Source organism: Haematobia irritans, chromosome 3, assembly GCF_050003625.1.
Source record: "Haematobia irritans isolate KBUSLIRL chromosome 3, ASM5000362v1, whole genome shotgun sequence".
In the NCBI taxonomy this organism is placed as follows: Eukaryota; Metazoa; Arthropoda; class Insecta; order Diptera; family Muscidae; genus Haematobia; species Haematobia irritans.
In genome coordinates, this window is record NC_134399.1 from 226,456,945 (window position 1) to 226,477,997 (window position 21,053).

The following is a 21,053-nucleotide window of genomic DNA, read 5'->3' on the forward strand; positions in this document are numbered from 1 at the left end:
TAAATCAATGACTTCTTCAGTCGACACATTTATTCGGCGATGAACCGACATTAATGCCAATCCTTTGAGTCTACTCTCGCTAGTCGAATTTCTAAGATACGTTTTTAATCTCTTCATTGTTGAAAATGAACGTTCGGATGAGCACGTAGTAACTGCAGGGATGGAAAATGCAGTACTATAATACTTTTTCAAACCTTTTTCACCCCGGTCAATACCGTAGTACCCCCGCGAGTCGATATCAGATTTATGGTACAATAGCTTTGACAAAATATTTTAATATTTTGAGAAAGTCTTTATCAACCTTATTTGCTAATAGTATTTTACAAATATGGCAAAACAGACATGTTCATGTGGGAAGAAAATCTCGATTTTGTAAAAGACATAGTCAAAAACAGGATTTTATTGAACTTCAAGAAAGTTTTAGTCGAAAAAAGAATGCGATTCTATATTATCGATTTTTTATTTCGCTAGAAATAGTTGTCAACATTTTATTTCTATATAGAATTTTTGCAAAATTTTATTTTTATAGAAAATTTTGTCAAAATTTTATATCAATTGAAAATTTTGTAAAAATTTTATTTCTATAGGAAATTTTTGCAAAATTTTATTTCTATAGAAAATTTTGCCAAAATTTTATTTTCTTTAAAATTCAGTCTCTTGACAATAATCTTCCAGTGAAATTTTTGTTGAAATTTAGTAAAAAAATACCTTTCCGTTCAAAAAATACCTTTTTTGTACTTTCTTAAAAATTGTATTTTCCATCCCTGAGTAACTGGCAAAGTGACCAAAATTTTTAAAAGAATGTGCACGTTTGGAAATATCTCTTTATTGCTTCGATCGCTGAATTATGCAGGTTCTTTTCGCAGGTTTTGCGCCATTTCATTTACACATGTGTGTTTGGCTGTTTCGTTGTTGTTGCTATGGCCAAACAAAGCGAGTCATGTTCACAAAAAAAACAACAAACACACATAAAAAGCAGAAATACATTTTCCAAAAATGAAATTTGTGGTGCGAGAACAAAAACAATTTGTTTTTTTTTTTCGACCGTCGTTTGACGGGCTTTTCAACTAGTATTCTATGATTTGTGCAAGTTTTATTGGGAAGCGTTTTTCAAAATAAAACCTCCAGCTTTTCTTCAACATCTTCGATAAGATTTTTCTATGCAGCTAAAAATAAATTTTTATTAATATAAAAATATTCATTCATTTCGGGGGGGGTTTGATCCCCCTCATCCCCCCCCCCCCCCTGAATACGGCCTTGCGTGTGTTGATTGTTTCTTGGAATGGACGGAGAATACGGAATTACTGTGTTTTGTGTCAATTTATTTATTCAGAAGTGGCACGTGGTTTTATGTGAAGGAAAGTGTAATTGAAAAAATGTACCTGTTTTTTGTTCTGCATTTTGATATATGACATCATTTATTTTTATTTGCAGTTACATGATATCTGCGTTTTTTCATTTGCACGACGCAAATATGGAATGATTACTTATTATTGAAATAGAGCCAAAATAGAGTGTATAAATATATGTGATGTTTGTTTTCACAACATTATAAATACAAATAAACAATGAATTAGTTTATAAAAAAATAAATAAATAAAGTTAATTTTGTGATTTCTTTTCTCAAGAGGCGTCCTTTTTTCGATGACGAAAAAAGTTTTTTCATAAAGATCAAAACATTTTAGGTTGCGGCCATGTTCTTTTAACTGAGAGTAAGACATTTTTGACGAATACCACAACATTTTAGATCGTGACCATTGTCTTTTAATGGAAACAAAATTCTTGTTATCAATATAATAATATTTTAGATGAGGACAATTTTATTTTTCTTAGAACCATGTTCACTGTGCCAACATGGTTGCCGCAAAAATAGTTCCAATCATATTATTTTGCTCTTCGAATATGATTCTGACAATCATGTTTCTTCTCTGCGTGCAATTTTTTTTGCTGGGAATTTATAGTCTATAATAATGAAACTACTTTTAAGGCGAAACCTTCTTTTTCTCAGTGCTAGTCAGGACACCAAATATTCACGTTAGTGGATTTGTTGTGAATAGTGGAAATGAATAACGAACACCCGTTGTATAAACGAAAATTTAATCAAATAATACCAATTGTTAATGATACGATTGGGTTTTCTTATAGTGTGGTGAAAATGTTACATGATCGCCTCAACACAATGTTCAACCATACACTGATGGAAAAACTTTCGTTATAACAATGAAATGTGAATTTTTTCATTATTATGATGAATTTTCTGGTAAACAATGAAACGTTTCATACTATTAACGAAAGTTTTCATTGTCTTAATGAACATTTTTCGTTGTACCAAAAATTGAAAAATTGTCGTTCTTCAGCACTTAAGTTAGCTGAAAAATGAAATATTCTTATAGTCGAGACTGCGTTTTTACCATTACTACTGATTTTTTCTTGTTTGTGTACGAAATTTCTAACAAACGAAGTTTCCTTCTCACGCTAAAAAATATTTTATAGCAAATACATCGCTTGTCATAAATACGGATTTATTTGCTCTTAAATATTCTAAAATTTCATTTGGGAGGAAAGTATACCTTTTTTTGGTGTATACACACACATTAATTACACATTTATTCATTTCGGTAGAATAAATGTCAAAGCGAATATATCATTTCAGAAGGTCTTGTTGTAATTGAAATATTTCGGATTTTTATAGTTTATCAACAATTTCTTGATGTAAAATCTACCTTTAGTGATTGGACATTGATATTTTGCAGGACATTCAAGACTTTATTTTTTTTTGTTATATGTTCTGTTCGTCAACGAAGACCCCTAAAAAACAAAACCTTGAAATAAATATGTCAAATGCATTCTACCATACAAAGGCTTAAATATGCAATTACAGAACATTTCTCAATATGTCAAGTACATACATTATGCGATTGTTTGCTACACATCCTCCGTTCGAAAATCACAAAAGAGCAATAATGATATGATGATGCATTAGTCGTATCAAAGAGTGTGTATGTGTGCACATGTACGATACGGATGTTATATATGAATATCCGTTTCCTTCTACTACAACTTGAAGCAATGTCTAAATGAAACGCACAACTGCAGATAAACCACCTGTTTGTTAAGAAGTACGTTTTATCGTTGTAGTCCGTAGTTACCTCTCTGTTACTCACTCACTCATTCACCCATTCGTTGCACGAATGAGATACCAACAGGCTGCAGATAACAATGAATGTAATCTACATACAAGCACATGAAGTACCATAGACAGTATCGATAACAAAGCGTTTGGGTTTATTATAAATTTCGGTGTAAGTAATTTAATTATTATTTTATTCATTCTACAGTTACAAAATCTACTTTAGTTGGGTTTCAAATGACATTTGCTTTATAAAAACATATATCGAATCTCCAAGAGCCTACTATACATGCTAAAGAAGTTAAATCAGCGGATAGGTGTATACATACACTAAAAAATGGACACTTGGCTTTAAAGATTGACCTTCATTTTAAATTATTTTTTTTATTTTAAGGAAAATTTGCCTTACATACGACTTATCACAGGTACGCAAATTAAAAGATCGAATCCTAAATTTATTAAAAAAAATTATAACGATGGTTATGATTTTTCTTTCAATTCAAATTTCTCAATAAAAAAAATTCTTTATAAAAGTATGTAAATTTCGTGTCCTGCAATTTAGGTTGTATAATCTTTTATATTATTATTTTCAGTGTATAAAATCTCTCCTCTATCTTTTTAACAAATTTGCAAAAAGCGAAAAATTGTATTGCCAAAAAACAGTGAACCGCTTCTTTTAGATAGAGATTCTTGCATTTAAAAAATTTTAACTCTGTAGTTTTTATTATATAATAAATCCTCTCAAGAAGTCAGACCGGGAATTTCGTATGGCGCTAAAGATATTTTTGCAATTTTTGTGATATCGCCATGATTTCGGCTTTTTAATACAGTTTAGTTAAAATTGTCTAAAATTTACATAAATTTTTTTATTGATTCTAGTTTTAATTGATTCTAGTTTTAAAGCTAGATAGGTCACTAAAAATGTTTTTATTTTAAATACTAGGTATCTTTGAATCGGAAACAATAACCAAATCCTTAAGGGATGGTCAAAATTTTTGGATCTAAGTAAAGTTTTTTGAGTTTGGTTTCACTTTTTTCAGTGTAAGACTGAGCGTACTTCTGCGTTTTATTTGTTATTGTTGGTTATCGCCTTCAGTATTCAAATTATTGATTTAAATTATGTTTAAACCCACACGCTCACAAAAAATCGCTTCTGTAACATATACTCCCAAACATATTTTGCTTCAAGCATATATATTTTTGGGTATTGCCCAAACATTTATATTTTTGATCTCTTCCAATATATAATATGTTTGAAAGCATATTGGTCTAAACAATATATGTTTGGGTAGTCTAAGTTCCAAACATTTTGTATTTTTGCATCCAAATTCAATAATGTTGTCTTCCAAAAAACAATATGTTATTATGTGACCATATAATATGTTTGGAAGCATTTTGCACCCAAAAATATTATATGCCTAAAAAAAAATTCTCCCAAACAATATTGTGCTCAAAATTTTATTTATTTATTTATATATTTACAATCATAATGAATTATGAAAATAAACAGGTAATATAGGTGCTAACAACATAGGTTTTCGACCTGAATGCTCAAAATTTTGTTTCTGCCCAATTGTATATTCTCCCACATCTTTCTCACTTCCACGAGATTTTTTAGTTCTTAGCACCTTTTTCTGTGATACAAACATCGTAGAAGAAATTATTCAATTGTATGATTTTTTTATATTTTAATTTTACCTTTTGCCGGACGGGGATTCGAACAGCGGACCACACAGTTTGTAAGGATCAAAGAAGTAGCTGATCAATTGCCCAAGGAAAAATAAAATGTTAATTTTGTAATAACAAGCAACAACCACCAACTTAATTCAATATCGCTCCCTTTTAAATAGCGCTCCAAGCTACTAAACACATATATGTTTATAGGCTATTTCTAAATTAATATATGTTTGCATCCAAGCATATTATATTTACAAACATTTTATGTCCCAAACATAATATGTTCTAACATATTAACATATATGTCTCAAACACGTTATGCTAGTTTATGAACATTATATGCTTGCACTCAAAAATATTGTGTTTAAAAATTTGTGTTCCGAACATATAATGTTTATAGCCAAACATATGAAAAACAGTCTTTTTCATCCGTGCATATGTATATCCTCCAAGAGAAGCAAAATTCATCCGATTCGGTTGAAATTTGGTACGTGATGTTAGTATATGGTATCCAACAACCATGCAGGAATTAGTTCATATCAGTCCATGATTTATATATAGCCCCATATAAACCCATCACGAGATTTGGTTTTGGAGCCTCTTGGAGAAGCAAAACTCATCCGATCTGGTTGAAATTTGCTACGTGGTGTTAGTACATGATATTTAACAACCATGCTAAAAGTGGTCATATCATATATAGCCCCCATAAAACCGATCCCGAGATTTAGTTTTGGAGCCTCTTGAAGGAGCAAATTTCATCCGAGTTGAAATTTGGTACATTGTGCTAAAGGGTGGTTAAATTGTAAGGGCCGATGTTGAATGTGAACCACACCTAAACGCCAAGTTGTTTTCCGAATTTTATTTAACATTTCTCTATTTCTGACTTACTCAACCATGGACGTCGTGAATGGGCAGAATAGTTCCAATAAATGGCAACAATGGATGATCAATTTTCGAAGAAAATCATCTTCAGTGATGAGGCACATTTTCACCTCAGTGGATTCGTCAATAAACAGAATTGCCGCATTTGGGCGAATGAGAATCAAAGAGTGATTTCTAAAAACCAATGCACCCACAAAGAGTGACTGTTTGGTGCGGTTTATGGGCTGGCGGCATCATCGGGCCGTATTTTTTCCAAAATTAGGCCGGTCAGGCAGTTGCTGTGAATGGTGTTCGCTATCGTGAGATGATAACGAATTTTTTATGGCCCGAATTGGAAGATATGGATGTGGACGATATGTGGTTTCAGCAGGACGGTGCCACTTGCCACACAGCTAATGAAACAATGGCTATTTTGCGCAACAAATTCCATGGCTGTGTTATCTCACGTAATGGCAATTGGCCGCCAGGATCATGTGATTTGACACCGTTGGACTTTTTTCTTTGGGGTCATTTGAAAGAAAAGGTGTTCGTCGATAAGCCAGCAACAATTCAAGAGCTAAAGCATGAGATAATTCGGCACATTAACGGCATAGAACCTCCATTATGCCTCAGCGTCATCGAAAATTTGGACCATCGGATGAAGGTGTGCCACCGAGGTCGCGGCGCCCATTTGGCCGATATTTTGTTCCATACATAATTGAATAATACCAATTAAAGGCCTGCACAAGCCTATTCGAAGTAATCGATGTTCTAGTGATCCGATTACATTCGAATACTTCAAAACATTGTTGGGTGCTTGCTTTACTGGGTTCTATTTGTTTTGGTTCACAATGTGCAAGGTTTCTATTTCACTCGTTTGAGAAATGGACACTGAAGTTACTACTCGAATTGTGTGGCGTGTGCTTGAAGTATTCATTTGTGTATTCGTTGCAGAGGTTTGATACCAATATATCATAATAAAATAAAATTACAATAATTTCCTAAATAGTTTGTGTTTTATTCAAAATCAACATCGGCCCTTGAATTTTTAACCACCCTTTAGTATATGGCCGTTAACAACCATGCCTAACTAGATACATATCGGTCTATAGTAATATATAGCCCTCAGATAAATCGATCCCCAATCACACAAAAATCGTGATTGTAGCCCCCATATAAGCGACCCCCATATTTCAATTCTGGCTTTCCACGTACCGTGCAAAAGTCCATATCGATTCGTAATTATTTGTAGACTTACCTATACATAACTTTTTTGTCTAATATATACCACGTATGGGCGAACTCACAATTTAGAAAACGATGTTAAGAAGTTTTAAGATATCTTGCCATCGGTAAGTATTACCCCAACGCAAGTAATTCGATTGTGGATGACAGTCTTTCGCAGAAGTTTCTACACCCAAAGAAATTTGTTAGTAGGGACAGCAGAAACGTCTGCTAAAACAGCAGAAAGTCTGCTGAAAAAGGGACAGCAGACACTGTTTGCTGAAATAGCAAACGTTTCCTGCTATTTTTTAAGCTCGATTATACTAAAACATGTTTTATTTTGGCTAAAACAAATAAACATGTCAACTTAGGAGCTATCCTAACATAATTAAAACAATATTTTATGAACATCTATAGTATTTGACAAAAAATCTGAATATTTATCGAATTGAGACATAACAGCAAACAAAATGTTTGCTGATCATATTTAAGAGCTTGTAAGTATATTACAGTGCAAAAATATACCAAAAACTACTTTTGGTTCTTAAATATGCTTTGGGGAAAAATTTATAACCTAAGAATTGTATAAATTGTTGTTCATTAGGCCCTGAAGTACAAAAATATAACAGCAGACGTCGACTGCTGTTTTTAGCAGACTTTTTTCTATGAGTGTACGCAATCCATGGTGGAGGATACATAAGATTCGGCCTGACCGAACTTACGGCCGTATATACTTTTTTTCCTTAAGCTACACAATTTTCTTTAATAAGTGAAAAATAATAATTTTGTCTAATAAATTTTCATGAATTAGTCGAAAATTGTTTACTTATTGTTGTGAAATCGGCGTGACATCTAACTAAAATTTTCATGGATTCACTGTTTTTTCAGTGTAATATCGCGTTTAATTTAAAAATTATTTCTTTAAATCAAAAATGTCTTCATTTGAAAAAAGGACAATTTGCCTTACTTCGAATACATACGACTTTAACGAAGTTACAGTAAAAGAAAAAATATAAAAAATTTTATTTAAAGATTATTTTCAATACAATTTCTTTATTTTAAAGAAATTATTCCTTAACATTGTGTAATGTTAGTGTCTTATAAAAGAGGTTGTTTACTATTACATATTATTTCAATATTGGTTTAAGTGTACTTACAATATTAAATTCCATTCGTCCCAATGTCCTTATTAAACTTTTCCCGAGTGAGTGCACGATATCAGGGATAAACATGTGCAGTCTGGTAGGCAACTGTTTTGACTGGTTTGGTTGAGGGTTGGGGTCGCATGCATGTAAAAACAAAAACACTTGAAAATTCGTGAAGGGAGAGAGAATTGTCAAAATATATTGATTTTCCCAATTATAAACTCTCCAACTCTTGACTCTGAGAGGACATGCGCATTTTGCCTTCTCAGCGACATCAAATCCAATCCAACCGTCATAACCAGCAACATAGCAATATGGCTCTATGGTTAGTTGTGACAACCTAAACAGTATTTGAAAAGAGCAGACGACAGCAGCAGCAGCAGACACAATATCTAAAGAAGGAAGAAAAGCAAAAAAAAAAAATATATTATTGCATAGATAATCTTTTGGAAAAATTAAAATATACAAAATCCCTAAGCAATTAGATTTACAAATATCGCATTTTCCCCATATAATATCATCGGATTGTAAGTGCTTCGATTAAAGTTTGCAAAAAAGGAAGGAACCTTGAATTTCTAAAAAGTGGGTACATTTTTTTCCTACAAGTTGAGTCATACTTACTGCAAAGCAAACATATGTGACATTCAACGCCGTAAGGAAACGAAAGGACAAATACATACCAACCTAGTGGAGTAAGAAGATATGTGTAAAACAAAGTGTGCAAGGATAATTTGATTATTTGCCATGATGAAGTTCAATTAAAAATAGTGGAGCAAGTAAATTTCAAATTCACTTGAATTTTTGGAGTACTACAATCACCACCACCATTGGCCACAATAGAGGACCTATTTCTTTTGGTCATTAAGGAGTCGACTGGAACAAAGCACAATGCTCTGCGACAAACTGCACAAATAGCATACGGTAGGTATATTACCAAGGAGTTGGATAATGGTATGCACTACCATAATTTCCTTGGAATTACTCCTTGATGAATAGTGGACAATGAAGTAGAATTTGGTAATGTTGGTTTTTTGAATTCATTTCGTAGATAAACTATATCGTCAACATGGTATACACAGGGATCCATCACATGAATTGCGTTCGGTCTGTTTTACGGCCTTACAGATGGCGTTGGACACCAAGCGGCCGAAATTCGTAACTATGGGCTTAAATGGATTGCATGTAAGTAAGATCTCACAATGTGTCATAGCTATTTTGTCTATTATAAAATCATCAAATGGAAGCATAGATTCATCATAAGAGTCTCATATATCGTATGTGCGTCCCTTTGCCTGTCTGTCTGTCCTTTCGTTAGTTAGTTCATGCATTACCCTTATGGGCTTATTGTGGGTGGGTATATGTGTTGGTGGTCTTTAAAATCTATATATGCGTGAATATATGAATGCATGTGTATGGGTGGGGGCGCTGGGATGTCATGTACTACATATGTATGTACTTTCGAACAAGGAGTCATATCGATTCAAGATGTTGTCTTAGTACGTGACATCCTTACTAAAAAGTTTGCCAATAGTCCTCCAATGTAGTCACAATATTAGGGTATAGTGATGATACTTTTCTATCGCCTCCATTAAAATATGCTGTTTTTGTTACGCACAGAAAAATTATAAAAATAATCCGGAAACATACTGGTTCAAAATAAACCACAGTGATATATAATGGTCAAAATGACTTTGAATGTTATGGGCATAGATGGACCGTCCGAGTAGCAAAATTTTTGGTGTTCTACTTTCATAAAGTTGTAAACTTCGAAAACGTCATATACATACCGGTATAAAACATAAAAACTTAGTAAATGTCACAAATAATTACAGGATCCTTATATTTGTTTTCAAAAACTGTTATAATATCCTAACACTGACAAAATATTGTCGTGAGGTCAAAGATTTCATGTCTTTAAAATACGAATGCAAATTTTGCTTAGGATAGAAGACGCATTTCTCTGATATAAAGTTTTTTTCCTTGTCCAAAAGTCGATAAACTTTCCAATGAAGTCGTATTGTCCTTATAATTAAGTGATTTCACTTAAAAATGGGTATCATAACATGAAAGAAAAAATGTTTGGGCTAAGGTCAACTTGATTTTAATAATTCAGAAAAATTCTTTAAATTTAATGAAATTGTCTTTAAATTTGTTGTCTTTTTGCATCTTGACTACAAAGCAAAAAATCGTTCAAATATAGGACATGTTTTTCAACACTTTATTTTAAAGACGTTTTTTACTTGAAACATAGGATAATTTCTACTGGAAGTCGAGTCTTAATTTGGGAAATTAAGTTGTCGTTAACTCGTTTTTAAAGGTCTTTGCTTCTAAAATTTGCTTCTATGAAGCAAGTACACAAAACCAAACTTTAAAAGAGAATTGTGTCTTAAAAGTATCCTTACTTATATTCTCCGCATTTTAAAGTAAAGACAAAATCTTTAGAACCGGGCACGCTTTTTTTCAGTTAAGGCATAAAAACGTCATATTGAAGTATTTCAGAGTTTTTTTTAAATATAGTTAAATATTAAAATTTTGTCGAAAAAAAGGTAAATCCATTCTAGAAAAATTGCGAATTGTTGAAAATATTTGATATATTACAAATCATAAAAATTATAAAAAACTTACAAAACTAACATACATAATGCAAAATACCAACCACGCCGATTTATATTTGTAAATAACTCCGATTTTAATATGGATATGTGAAATCCAACTGGCAATAGTACACTGAAAAAACAGTGAACCTACGAGGAAGAAAACTTTCGGTTAATTTTAGAAAATTTTGAATATTTTTAGAAAATTTTAACTAAACAGTATTTCGAACGCTGGCATCACGTCGATAAATATCACAAAAATAAGTAAATATTTTTCGACAAATTCAAGAAAAATTATTAGACATAACTATGTTTTTCCACTTGTTAAAGAAAATTTTGTAGTTTGAAGGAAAAACTTGAAGTTCAAAATTGCAAGAATGTCTTTAGTGACATACGAAGTTCATGATGGACCCATTTTTGGTAAAATTTACAAATTTAAAGAAATTCTGAACTATTTTGTGGAAGACACGATTTTAGTTAATATTTATGCCTCATTTGAGTATATTTTCCCCCTCGCTTTTAGTTAATTTAACTAACGTACATAAAAAATTATTAGAGTAAAGGAAACTTCCTCCAAATATAATAATTTCATGAACTAAAATAAAGTTAAATTGGCTTTAGTGAAATAGAGAGTTCACTATTTTTTGAGTGTACGCTTATAAAATTACTTATTATTTTTATAAGGAAAAGACAATCGAAAAATATTTTTTTTTAGAAAAAAGTAAGACATAAATGCTTCTAAAAAACTTATACTGTTCTTATATTGTCAAAAACTAAGTATTTTACGAAGGTTTACGACGTTTTTTGACGTATATAGTAAAATACATCGTAAATATATGTCAAATACCTTACAGTTTATGACAGACCATCTCTGGTTATAGGTTTTTGATATAATACCAAAACGTTTTATGTTTAATAAAGATATGGAAATTTTTTGACTTTAAATCCAGGTTTAATAAATTTAAAACTAGAATACAGGTTTTAGTTATCTCTAATTAGAATTTGTGTTACCAAATAGGTTAGGTATAGGGGCACCACTTTGTTCCAGGCTCACTTAGACTGTTTAGTCCATTCCAGTGGTGAAATTCTCCATAATATAGCCTATTCATATTTGTTAAATATTGGTTTGAGTGTAAACACAATATTAAGTTCCATTTGTCCTAATGTCCTTAATAAACTTTTCCCTCTTGCTTTATATACGCTAGTCCGAACAACGTTCTACATTACAGTGAATCTCCATAGAGAGGCACTCACGCCTAAATAAATTTATGTGTATATTATAAAATTATTTATGTATGTTTATACTCGACTCCACGTTCTTTTTTTGATAGAGTTTTTGAATTCCTTCAAAAATTTCAAACTTTTATACCAAAAACAGTTTTTTGTTACAAAATTGTTATTTTTGAAATTAAAAAAGTAATATTTTATCCAAACGCTCTGTCCATTTCGTTTATATCAAGCACTGTTTCTGACTGTACATTTTTAATAACCCACATTTCGAAGTTTCATTATAACATAAATATATAGTATAAGGATTTTGGTATTGATTCCGAGTCAAGAATGCGGTTTCTTTAAAATAAAGACATTTTTTCGCGACCTATCTGGCCTTAAATCTGGGATCAATGAAATTAATATTAAGGTTTAGATATAATTTATCGAATTTTCAATTTCATTTCGCGGTATATTAATAAAGCTATTCACGTACAAGCAAATGCCAGTTTAAAAATCCAAATTATAACGGATACCTCAAAATAAAAAATGTTTTCCTAATTCCCAAAAAACTTTAAACCCAAGATGCTAAATCGTCAAAATAAGTTTTAGCCTATATTTGAACCGGTTTTATCTTAAATCTAAGGATTTAATATTTCAGTTAATTTAAGGACGATTTCTTTAAATCAAAAAATTTTTTCTTTACTTTAAGGAAAATTTGCCTTAGTTCAAAGACACGCGACTTTAAAGGAGGCACGCAAATTTATAAAATGTATGTCCTAAATTTGAATTTATTTGAAGGAATTTGTCCTTAATATTTTGTAAATTGCGCATCCTAAAATTTAGGTTGCGTAATCTTTAATATCATTTTGAAGTAAATCAAGTTGTCTTTCAAGTACACTCAAAAACAACTTAACCGGGATCTAAATTTGTATTGATTTCGAGCCAAAGGCACATTCCATTATTCAAGATAATGCAATCTAAATTGTAGGACACGCAATTTACTCAACATTAAGGTTAATTTTTTTCAAAATGAATAAATTTAAGTAAAGATTTGTTACTGGATACCCAGGTCACCGACCATCCTTGGGAATTTCTCTGGAGGGCAACAAAAAAAAATAATAATAATAATACAAGCAAATTGTGGGTGTTATACTTTTAAGGGGTGGTTTTAAAGGGCTAAAATTCTTGCGGCCACTGCATTACTTTGGATGCCATAAAGGTCACGTATAATTGAGTGGTCGGGAAGGGATTCTCCTATCATTTTCAGATAAAACATTAGATATGGTGATATAACCTGCACCTGGAAAAAGTTTGACACTCATATCCTTAGACCCCTTTTTTCCAAAGTGTGAAAACTACACTCAGAATAAATAATGTAACTAATATTCAACCTTAATAACAATTCCTTAATAACAAAAATAAAAATCTATTTATTCTATATAATGTGTTTTTTCTTTTATATCTACCAGAGAATTATCAAAGACGAACGGTTTTACATTGGTCTGGAACCCGAAGATGATTCCGTTTGGCTACCGTCACAATTGCTGCGAGCTACATCGGGCATCTTGCCCACAAATAATAATGAAGACACTGTCGTGAATGTCTTACGTCTATTTCTTGCTATGGCATGCTCACCTGCTTGTACCCTTAATGGACGTTTATTAATCGAAATTCTTTCGCGATGCGGAGAATGTTGGGAATTGGGCTCTAGAGCCATTAAGGCTGCATCATTGGCGGCTGCGTCTCAATGTTTAAGGACATTTTGTACTTTCCTCATAGAGGAGGCTGAGGATGTAAAAAAGACTGCTCCAGCTGGTCTAATGACCCAAACACAGGCCACAGCTGTCTACAATGAGGTTATACCTGTGATGCAATGGCTTTGCAGTCGTCTTGTGGAGCCGAGCGTAACTAGTTCCCCAAATAAAAAAGTCGAGAATAATTGTACGCTATATCTAACGGAATGTATTTTGACATTGACCTCTTCCTTACCACGCAATGTTTATGCGAATCCCCACTTCACATCGTTTCTCTGGCAAAAATTCTGTCCAACACTGGCAGCAGCATTGGGATCTCCGGGCAGAGTTAATTTGGATAAAAAGTTCACCTACAAGTAAGAAGATCCTAGATCTACAAGTTACTATTGACTTACTACGATTTGGGTTTTTCATTTTCAGAGATGCTTTGCATATTATTGAGAATGAAGCACGGGGTTTCTTTACAGGACCGGGACTTGATGGGGCTCAAGCACGTTGTGTTTATCTCACAGGAATCCAATTATTGCGCATAGCTGGATCGCATGGTTCCTTAAGGCCTATGTTAGAGGCATTATTCCATCGTATGCTGCTCTTGCCAACACCACAAAATCGCACGGAACCTTTGAAATGTGTGCGTGAAATTTTTAAGAGTCCAGAGAGACTAATTGATTTGGCAGTTATTCTCTATGCGGATAAAGCTACACCCACTGGATGTAGTGATGAAATGGCTCTTTTTAGACTGTAAGTGAATCAATTACAATGGTGAGGGTTAGATCTTACGAATACTTTTTCTATTTCTAGGATGATTGATGCCATGGAAGAATGTGCGTATGGTGTCGGTACTGGAAATGGCAGTGGATTTGTAGTGGAAGCCAGTCTACAAGCAAGTGTTGAGTGTATGGTGGCTTTGCTTCAAAGTCTACAAGTTCTCTGTACAGGAGAGTTAAATGAGAACATAATTAGTGATCAGATTGTTACGGTAGTAAACAGTCGATATGGTCAATTAAAGGATGCTGATTATACAGGTCCTCTGACCTACCAATCAATGGCACGGCTACCTGCATCGTATCGCGATGCCGTAGTCGAGTTTCGTCAGAGTGTATATGAAGCTTCGTCGGGCTCGGATAGCGATGGAGATCAGCATGTCGAAAATGATGCAGTCTCCAATGGTTCCGGTGATACCGAAGGGCCCGAAGATGAAGAACATTCGACATCAAGCGATGAGGCCTCGCGAGGCGAAGTCAACCGTTGGCCATATACAAATTTGGAAGTTCCTGTATTTCCCATACGTTCCGATGCAGATGCAGATCGTCAGCATGCGCGGGATTTCGCAAAAGCATTATGTGTCGATCTCGTACCCAAACTGGCACGCCTCCGATCGTGTATTGAAGTTGACGAAGCGATGCAGGAATTCGCCTCGGCCGTATGCCAAGAAAATAGTTTGAATATTTCGGATTTTGACTACAATTTCACTATAATTAATGCCGATGGTATCTATTTGGCCATCTATTCGGCTCTACTATTAAGTTGGCAACTTAAGAAGGCGGGATACTACGCAGACATGCAGAAAGAGATTATGATACCCATGTCTGAGCAGCAGTTTGTAACGTCCGTCCAGAATACTGGTGTTCTGGTGTATCTCTCATCGGCGTGGCTATGCGAGCTATACCAGAGCGTATTGGTAACAAATATTTTGGAGTCTTTGGATAGAAACGATCAAGATTCGCGCTGTGCCTTGATTGACATGCTATGCGATGCCGGGGGCTTGGCGTCAACCCAAATGATGTGTGAATGGCAGCGTTTGCAGAGTGCTAACATCAAATACTCCGATGACGAGCAGTCCAATGCCCGACGAGAGGCTGCCAAAAAATTAAGCAGACGACTACTGACCTGCTGCTGGGATTCAATGGTTATGGTATTGAGTTCGGGTCTTGGAGATTTACCCACTTCTAGCTCAAGTAAATTTGTGGCTCTCTCCAAACGAACATTGCGTGTGAAAACTAAGAGTACCAAGTCGAATGGAGAAGCCCTCTATGCCATGTGCCTGGATGGATTGCATTCGGTTAGTAATTGGAACAGGGTTTCTGGAATTTAGTCTGAACGCATTGTTCTTCTTTTTAGGCTGCTACACTGAGTAATAATCTTAACCTACAACATTTAGCGGGAAAGATACTCAATTTATTGGCTTCAAATGTCTGTCAAACAACGGGTCCACGAATCTCGGCTAGCCAGGCAATGTCAATGGATGTGGTGTTAAGTGGTGGATTAAATTTGGGTTCCTACAGCCCCGACTGTTGGCAATCAATATTTGCAGTTTGTCGTCATGTAAGTCAACTAGAGCATGAAATGTTCAGCATGCGAAATGCCTCGGTTCCATCGTCCTCGCCCAATGGTAATCGTGACATAGAAACTGGGGAAAAACTTCAGTGTAATGGAAGCCATAGTGACAAAATCAATTTAGCTTCGATACCAATCGATGATGATGAAACATGGTAAGTACCAAAAAGCCAAATACCGCCGCGCTCTACAAGGAATTAATCAAAATGGTTTTTGTTGTTATTGTAGTGTGGATGTTTATAGTTTCCTGCAAGCTCCACTTCAAAGTCCCAATACGAATATCACCTCAATACTGAAAGTGTACTCAGGTACCAACGAGACTGTACTACTCAGTCCCAATGATACCACAAAGGTTCTTTGTGGTCTATCCCATCAGGCTGAGAATTTGTTTAGTGATGCTGCGGAGCGTCTGAGCTTACCGTCATTGTGTCAGTTTCTGAAAAATTTATGCCGTGCTTCGCGAGAACAATTATACAAAACTACAACAACACGCAAAGGCAGTAGAGTATGGTGGCCCAGTAAGGGCTGGCGCAAGCATGATTCTTTACCGATGTCGTTGTTGCTTCATCGAATTGGCGATGTGACATTGAAGGTATTTCGCAGTCCTCGACCTTTACTACATATACTAAAAGTATGGGCCATAACAGGTCCACATCTAATGGATACGGCCTGTCATCGTGATCGGGTAATATCGAAGAGGGCCATAGAGTACATACACGATATAGTCACGGCTTTATTGGTCGAGCAATCCGAATTGCCATATTTCCACTTTAATGAGGCTCTACTGAAGCCCTTTGAGAATCTACTCAGTATGGATAATTGCGATTCGGATGTACAGGATCAAATAGTTGCATGTTTGTATGAAATTGTGGAGGCCCACCGTACTGAAATCAGGTCAGGCTGGCGTCCTCTCTTTGGTACGTTGCGCAATGCACGTAGCCGAATGTTGAGTACCAGCAATATCATCGATATATTTCGAGTATTTTTGGATTCAGACAATACACTGGTCTTTGCAAATGCAGGTCTTGATTGCATTCTATGCCTACTGTCATTTTTGGAGGTTCCCGGTAGCGGCAGTACCAACGCAAGTGGCTCCGCCAATGGTAATGTGCCCACATCGAACAACGCTGAAGAGGAAAGTAACTTTAGGCCTACAGAATTTTTACACGAAACTCTACGTTTCCTCGAACGATGTTCTTCCATACTGGGTTTCATGTACAACATGCCAAAGTGTCCGAATTTCCACTCCACTTATAAGATAAAGGGCATATCTTATACGCATATTATCGATGCCAATATACCCAATTCCATGGAAAATTTTACCTACTTTGGCAATGACTATCTGCAGACGAAGAACGAACAACACATGATCTCGTACCGATCGCTGCATATCGATAAGGAGAACATTGTGAAAATCGATGAAATGGACAAACCATCGGGAGTTTTGAAAGTATGGTTTCTACTGCTGGATGGTCTAACCAACTCCTTAATCGTCTGTCCCTATTCACATCAAGCACCCATACTACAGACAATCTTCAAACATTTTAAGAATCTGCTAAGCAATCCAGGCATTGAGTTTGGATTCTATTGCATTAATCACTTGCTCATACCTATGATCCAGGATTGGTTGCGTTACATAAATAAGACGGGTACATCGTGGCAAATGGTAGAAAAGAATTTCAAGCATTGCTGTTGTATGACCACTGATCTGGTGGTGGATTTCATAAAGATGTCTGTGCCTGAGGTGCAGAGACAAGCCTTTAATACCAGAACCAGGGTAACACAAATTGTTCAACCCAGCGATAATTCATATTCGAAATTGAAATTTGTCACCGAGCCCGTGGATGAGAGAAGAAATGGTGAGGCCAGAGAGAATATGCCACCTGTAAACGAGGAGAATAATCCAGATCCCAAGGAAGCATTGACGAAAGTTTCCAATTCAGCAACGTTGGCTCTTAAACAATTGCTCTTGGTCCTAATCGAGTGTGCGGCACAAGTCCAAGAAACTGTAGCCAGGGTAGGGGTGTCATGCCTCAAACATGTTATCCTCTCTACAGGAACTCTGTTCAATGAACATCAATGGATGATTGCTTGCTCTGCAATTCATCGGGCATGTACAGTGACCATAGCTCCTTTGCGCCAGTTGTCTTTTGCATTTCATGAAAAATCCAATAGCTTCTATGGTGATTGTGCCAACGTTAAGGTGGCAGCAAGACGTGACAGCACTGTGGATGAATTGGCACGGATATATTCTCTGGCTCAACAGGTCTTTCTCTCGGATAATCAACGAGAACCCGGTTCGAAGTCCAACAATCATTTGGATAAACACTTGAGTGATGATCGCAGTTATTCGTTCCTCTTGTATCCACAAAATAATGGATTCAACTCAAATCTGGACAATTTCGTCATACGGATTCCATTCAAAACCTTGGTGGTGGGTCTCTTGGCGAATCAAATGCTTTTACAGTTGGTAGCAAAACTACTTTTATCACGCCTAAAATGTGTACCCCAAGCTGTATCAACGTGTATTTTCGACAACTATGCCACGGCCAGTCAACCTACCTATGACTATGACTTGGACTTTCGTTCAAAGGAGATCCTATTGCGTTGCTGTCTCCAGTTCCTAACAAGCTCGTTGGAGTTTGACTCAAGACCAGGATTAAAATTCCTCATGCAAAAGGTGGCCAACATTGAGTATGCGGCCAATCTCTACAAACAAATGACTTCGTCATGGATGATTTATTACATTGCTCTTGTGGATTCGTATCTCAACGATATTGTTATCTATAATTTGGGTCCCGAGGACCTTAACTTCATACTGGAATCATGCTCAAGACTCAATACGACTAAGGTTAAGAAGAAGGAGAATTTTGTGCGTTATTTGTTTTGTTTACAGGATGCTTGGAATCTGGTGTGCGAGTTGTATTTGAGTAATTCAACGTTACATGACATTGAGAACGGACGTTTGCGAAATTGTGAAACGGAATTGAAACACATGAACTCGGCAGCAGCTGCTGCTGCAGTGGCGGCCTCATCAGCGGCTAACAAGCCTCACATCAAATCCATGTGTATTACAATCAATGGCAACTTTGAGAATGGCAATGGTTCCAGTTTCTCCGAGACCACCGACTATTCACCAAACAAATTTAGTCAAATTGCTGAGGAAGAGAGTATTACCATGACCACACTGATCAGTGAGTTTCAACCGAAGAGTCGTAACAATCCATTCGATACCAATCGGCCACAAAAAACTGAAGCCGAATCAATATCACCAGAAATTGAACAACAACGCGCCACCAGTATTCTAAAGGATTCCAATTATAAAAGAGCCGCCCTGGCCCAGTTGGTGGTGGCCTCAATGGAATTGCTGCGTTCACTGCCAGCGGAAGCCGAAAGCAATTTGCGCTTACTAATGACACCGACAATAAGAGAGGCCTTCCGTTTGGTCCAGTTGCAAGGCAACGAGCTTAAAGTTAATCAATTTTAGGTTTTGCTTGTTGAGTTTTATTTTGACTTGTAAGAGTGTGTGTGACCATAGCATGCGGTTGCACACATTGTAAAGTGCATATTACTACTACTGATGATGATGACGATGATGAAGATGACACCTGCAAAGAGATATCCATCCTATCCTGATATAATCCAATCGCCGCCCTCCTTTCCTTTTACTTTTCGTCCGTCCATCAAAGATCCCAGAGAAAACTTTGGTATCACACTTATTCTCCCCACTATACTCTCCTATCACACCCTGCTGTCCTCCCTCATTTATAAAACATCTTGCATCTTGTGATCCTTTGCACAATTCTCATAAGCACATGCACATCACCATACTACCATTGCTTCAACTTCAACTCCCTCCATACCCCACCATATACACACAAACGAACACAAACTCTAATTCTTATATACCATAAAATACGATAGACATCAGACATCATATTATATGCTAAAATGCTATTACATTACTATCTATATATATACACAGACACATTTACTATATGATATATATATTATGAAATATATACATACTACATAACTATATATAGTATGAGATGATATCCATACATGCTGTATACATAATCATAGCCGCCCATTACCGCCTAATATTAGATTATTTTTTTAAAAAACTATTTATTATTATCGGCTTTTAAAAAGCATTTTTTGTTGTTAATCGTACGTACACAAACTTATACATGCAGACTTACTTACATACATACCATATATGTATAGCAACTATTCGTACTTGTACCTACCAGCATATTAATACATACATACATACATACATATAAACATAGAAAATATATCGTTAATAATGGACATTTTGCATACAGTCAAAACAATATGGCAACTATTTATGTCACATGTTCAGTCAATCTTGTGATATTTCATGTTCTTCATATTCACCTCATAGAGAGAGAGAGAGAAAGAGAGAACATCTTGCAAGGTTATTGATGTTATTTTCTTGGCTGTATGAAGAGGGTCTTCGCACTGTGCTCGCCGTTTCAAATGAGATTAAGCTAGAATTCATTGGTTTTATTATTGTAAATATTTTTTGGCAGGTTTTTCATTCTCCGATCAGTTGCTTTATCGAACGATGATTCGTAGTAGCCATGGTTCTAAGGAAAATTCCTCATTTTGTTTAATCAATTATATCTGTAAGGGAATAAATGTGCTTTGAGAAATTACCATTGATACCATTAGTATCATGATGTTTAGTGCTCACTGTATCCTAACATTGTCATATAGAAAATTGAGAACGTAGATTAGCAATCACGGTTGCCACTCTAGCCAAAAATAATCAAAATTTGGAGAAAATACTACCAAAAAACTAACAAGCAAAAACATTTTCTATAGAAAATGTTATTTCTATAGAAAATTTTGTCAAAATGTTATTTCTATAGAAAATGTTGAAAATTTTATTTTCTATAAAACATTTTGTCAAAATTTTATATCTATAGGAAAATTTAAAAAAACTTTATTTCTATTGAAAATTTTTCCAAAGATTTTATTTATATATATAATTTTGCCAAAGTTTTATTTCTGTAGAAATATTTTTTTCTATAGAAAATTTTGTCGAAATTTTATTTCTATAGAACATTTTTGGAGAGGAATATTTTGC

At 34.9% G+C, this 21,053-nt stretch overlaps 1 protein-coding gene across 1 annotated transcript; it reads left to right on the forward strand.

The window, feature by feature from the left end:
• Positions 1-9,108: 9,108 nt before the first annotated feature.
• On the forward strand, positions 9,109-20,772 carry LOC142227960 (brefeldin A-inhibited guanine nucleotide-exchange protein 3). Its single transcript, XM_075298206.1, has 6 exons — positions 9,109-9,219; positions 13,313-13,953; positions 14,018-14,338; positions 14,399-15,659; positions 15,719-16,089; positions 16,163-20,772. The coding sequence occupies exons 1-6, from the start codon at positions 9,163-9,165 to the stop codon at positions 19,419-19,421; spliced, it is 5,910 nt and encodes a 1,969-aa protein (XP_075154321.1). The 5' UTR covers positions 9,109-9,162; the 3' UTR covers positions 19,422-20,772.
• The last annotated feature ends 281 nt before the right edge of the window (positions 20,773-21,053 follow it).

Coding starts and splice junctions, on each gene's coding strand:
- LOC142227960 (XM_075298206.1), top strand. CDS start 9,163: ATGGCGTTGGACACCAAGCGGCCGAAATTCGTAACTATGGGCTTAAAT. Junction 9,220..13,312: donor TGGGCTTAAATGGATTGCAT/GTAAGTAAGATC, acceptor TATATCTACCAG/AGAATTATCAAAGACGAACG. Junction 16,090..16,162: donor ATCGATGATGATGAAACATG/GTAAGTACCAAA, acceptor TTGTTATTGTAG/TGTGGATGTTTATAGTTTCC.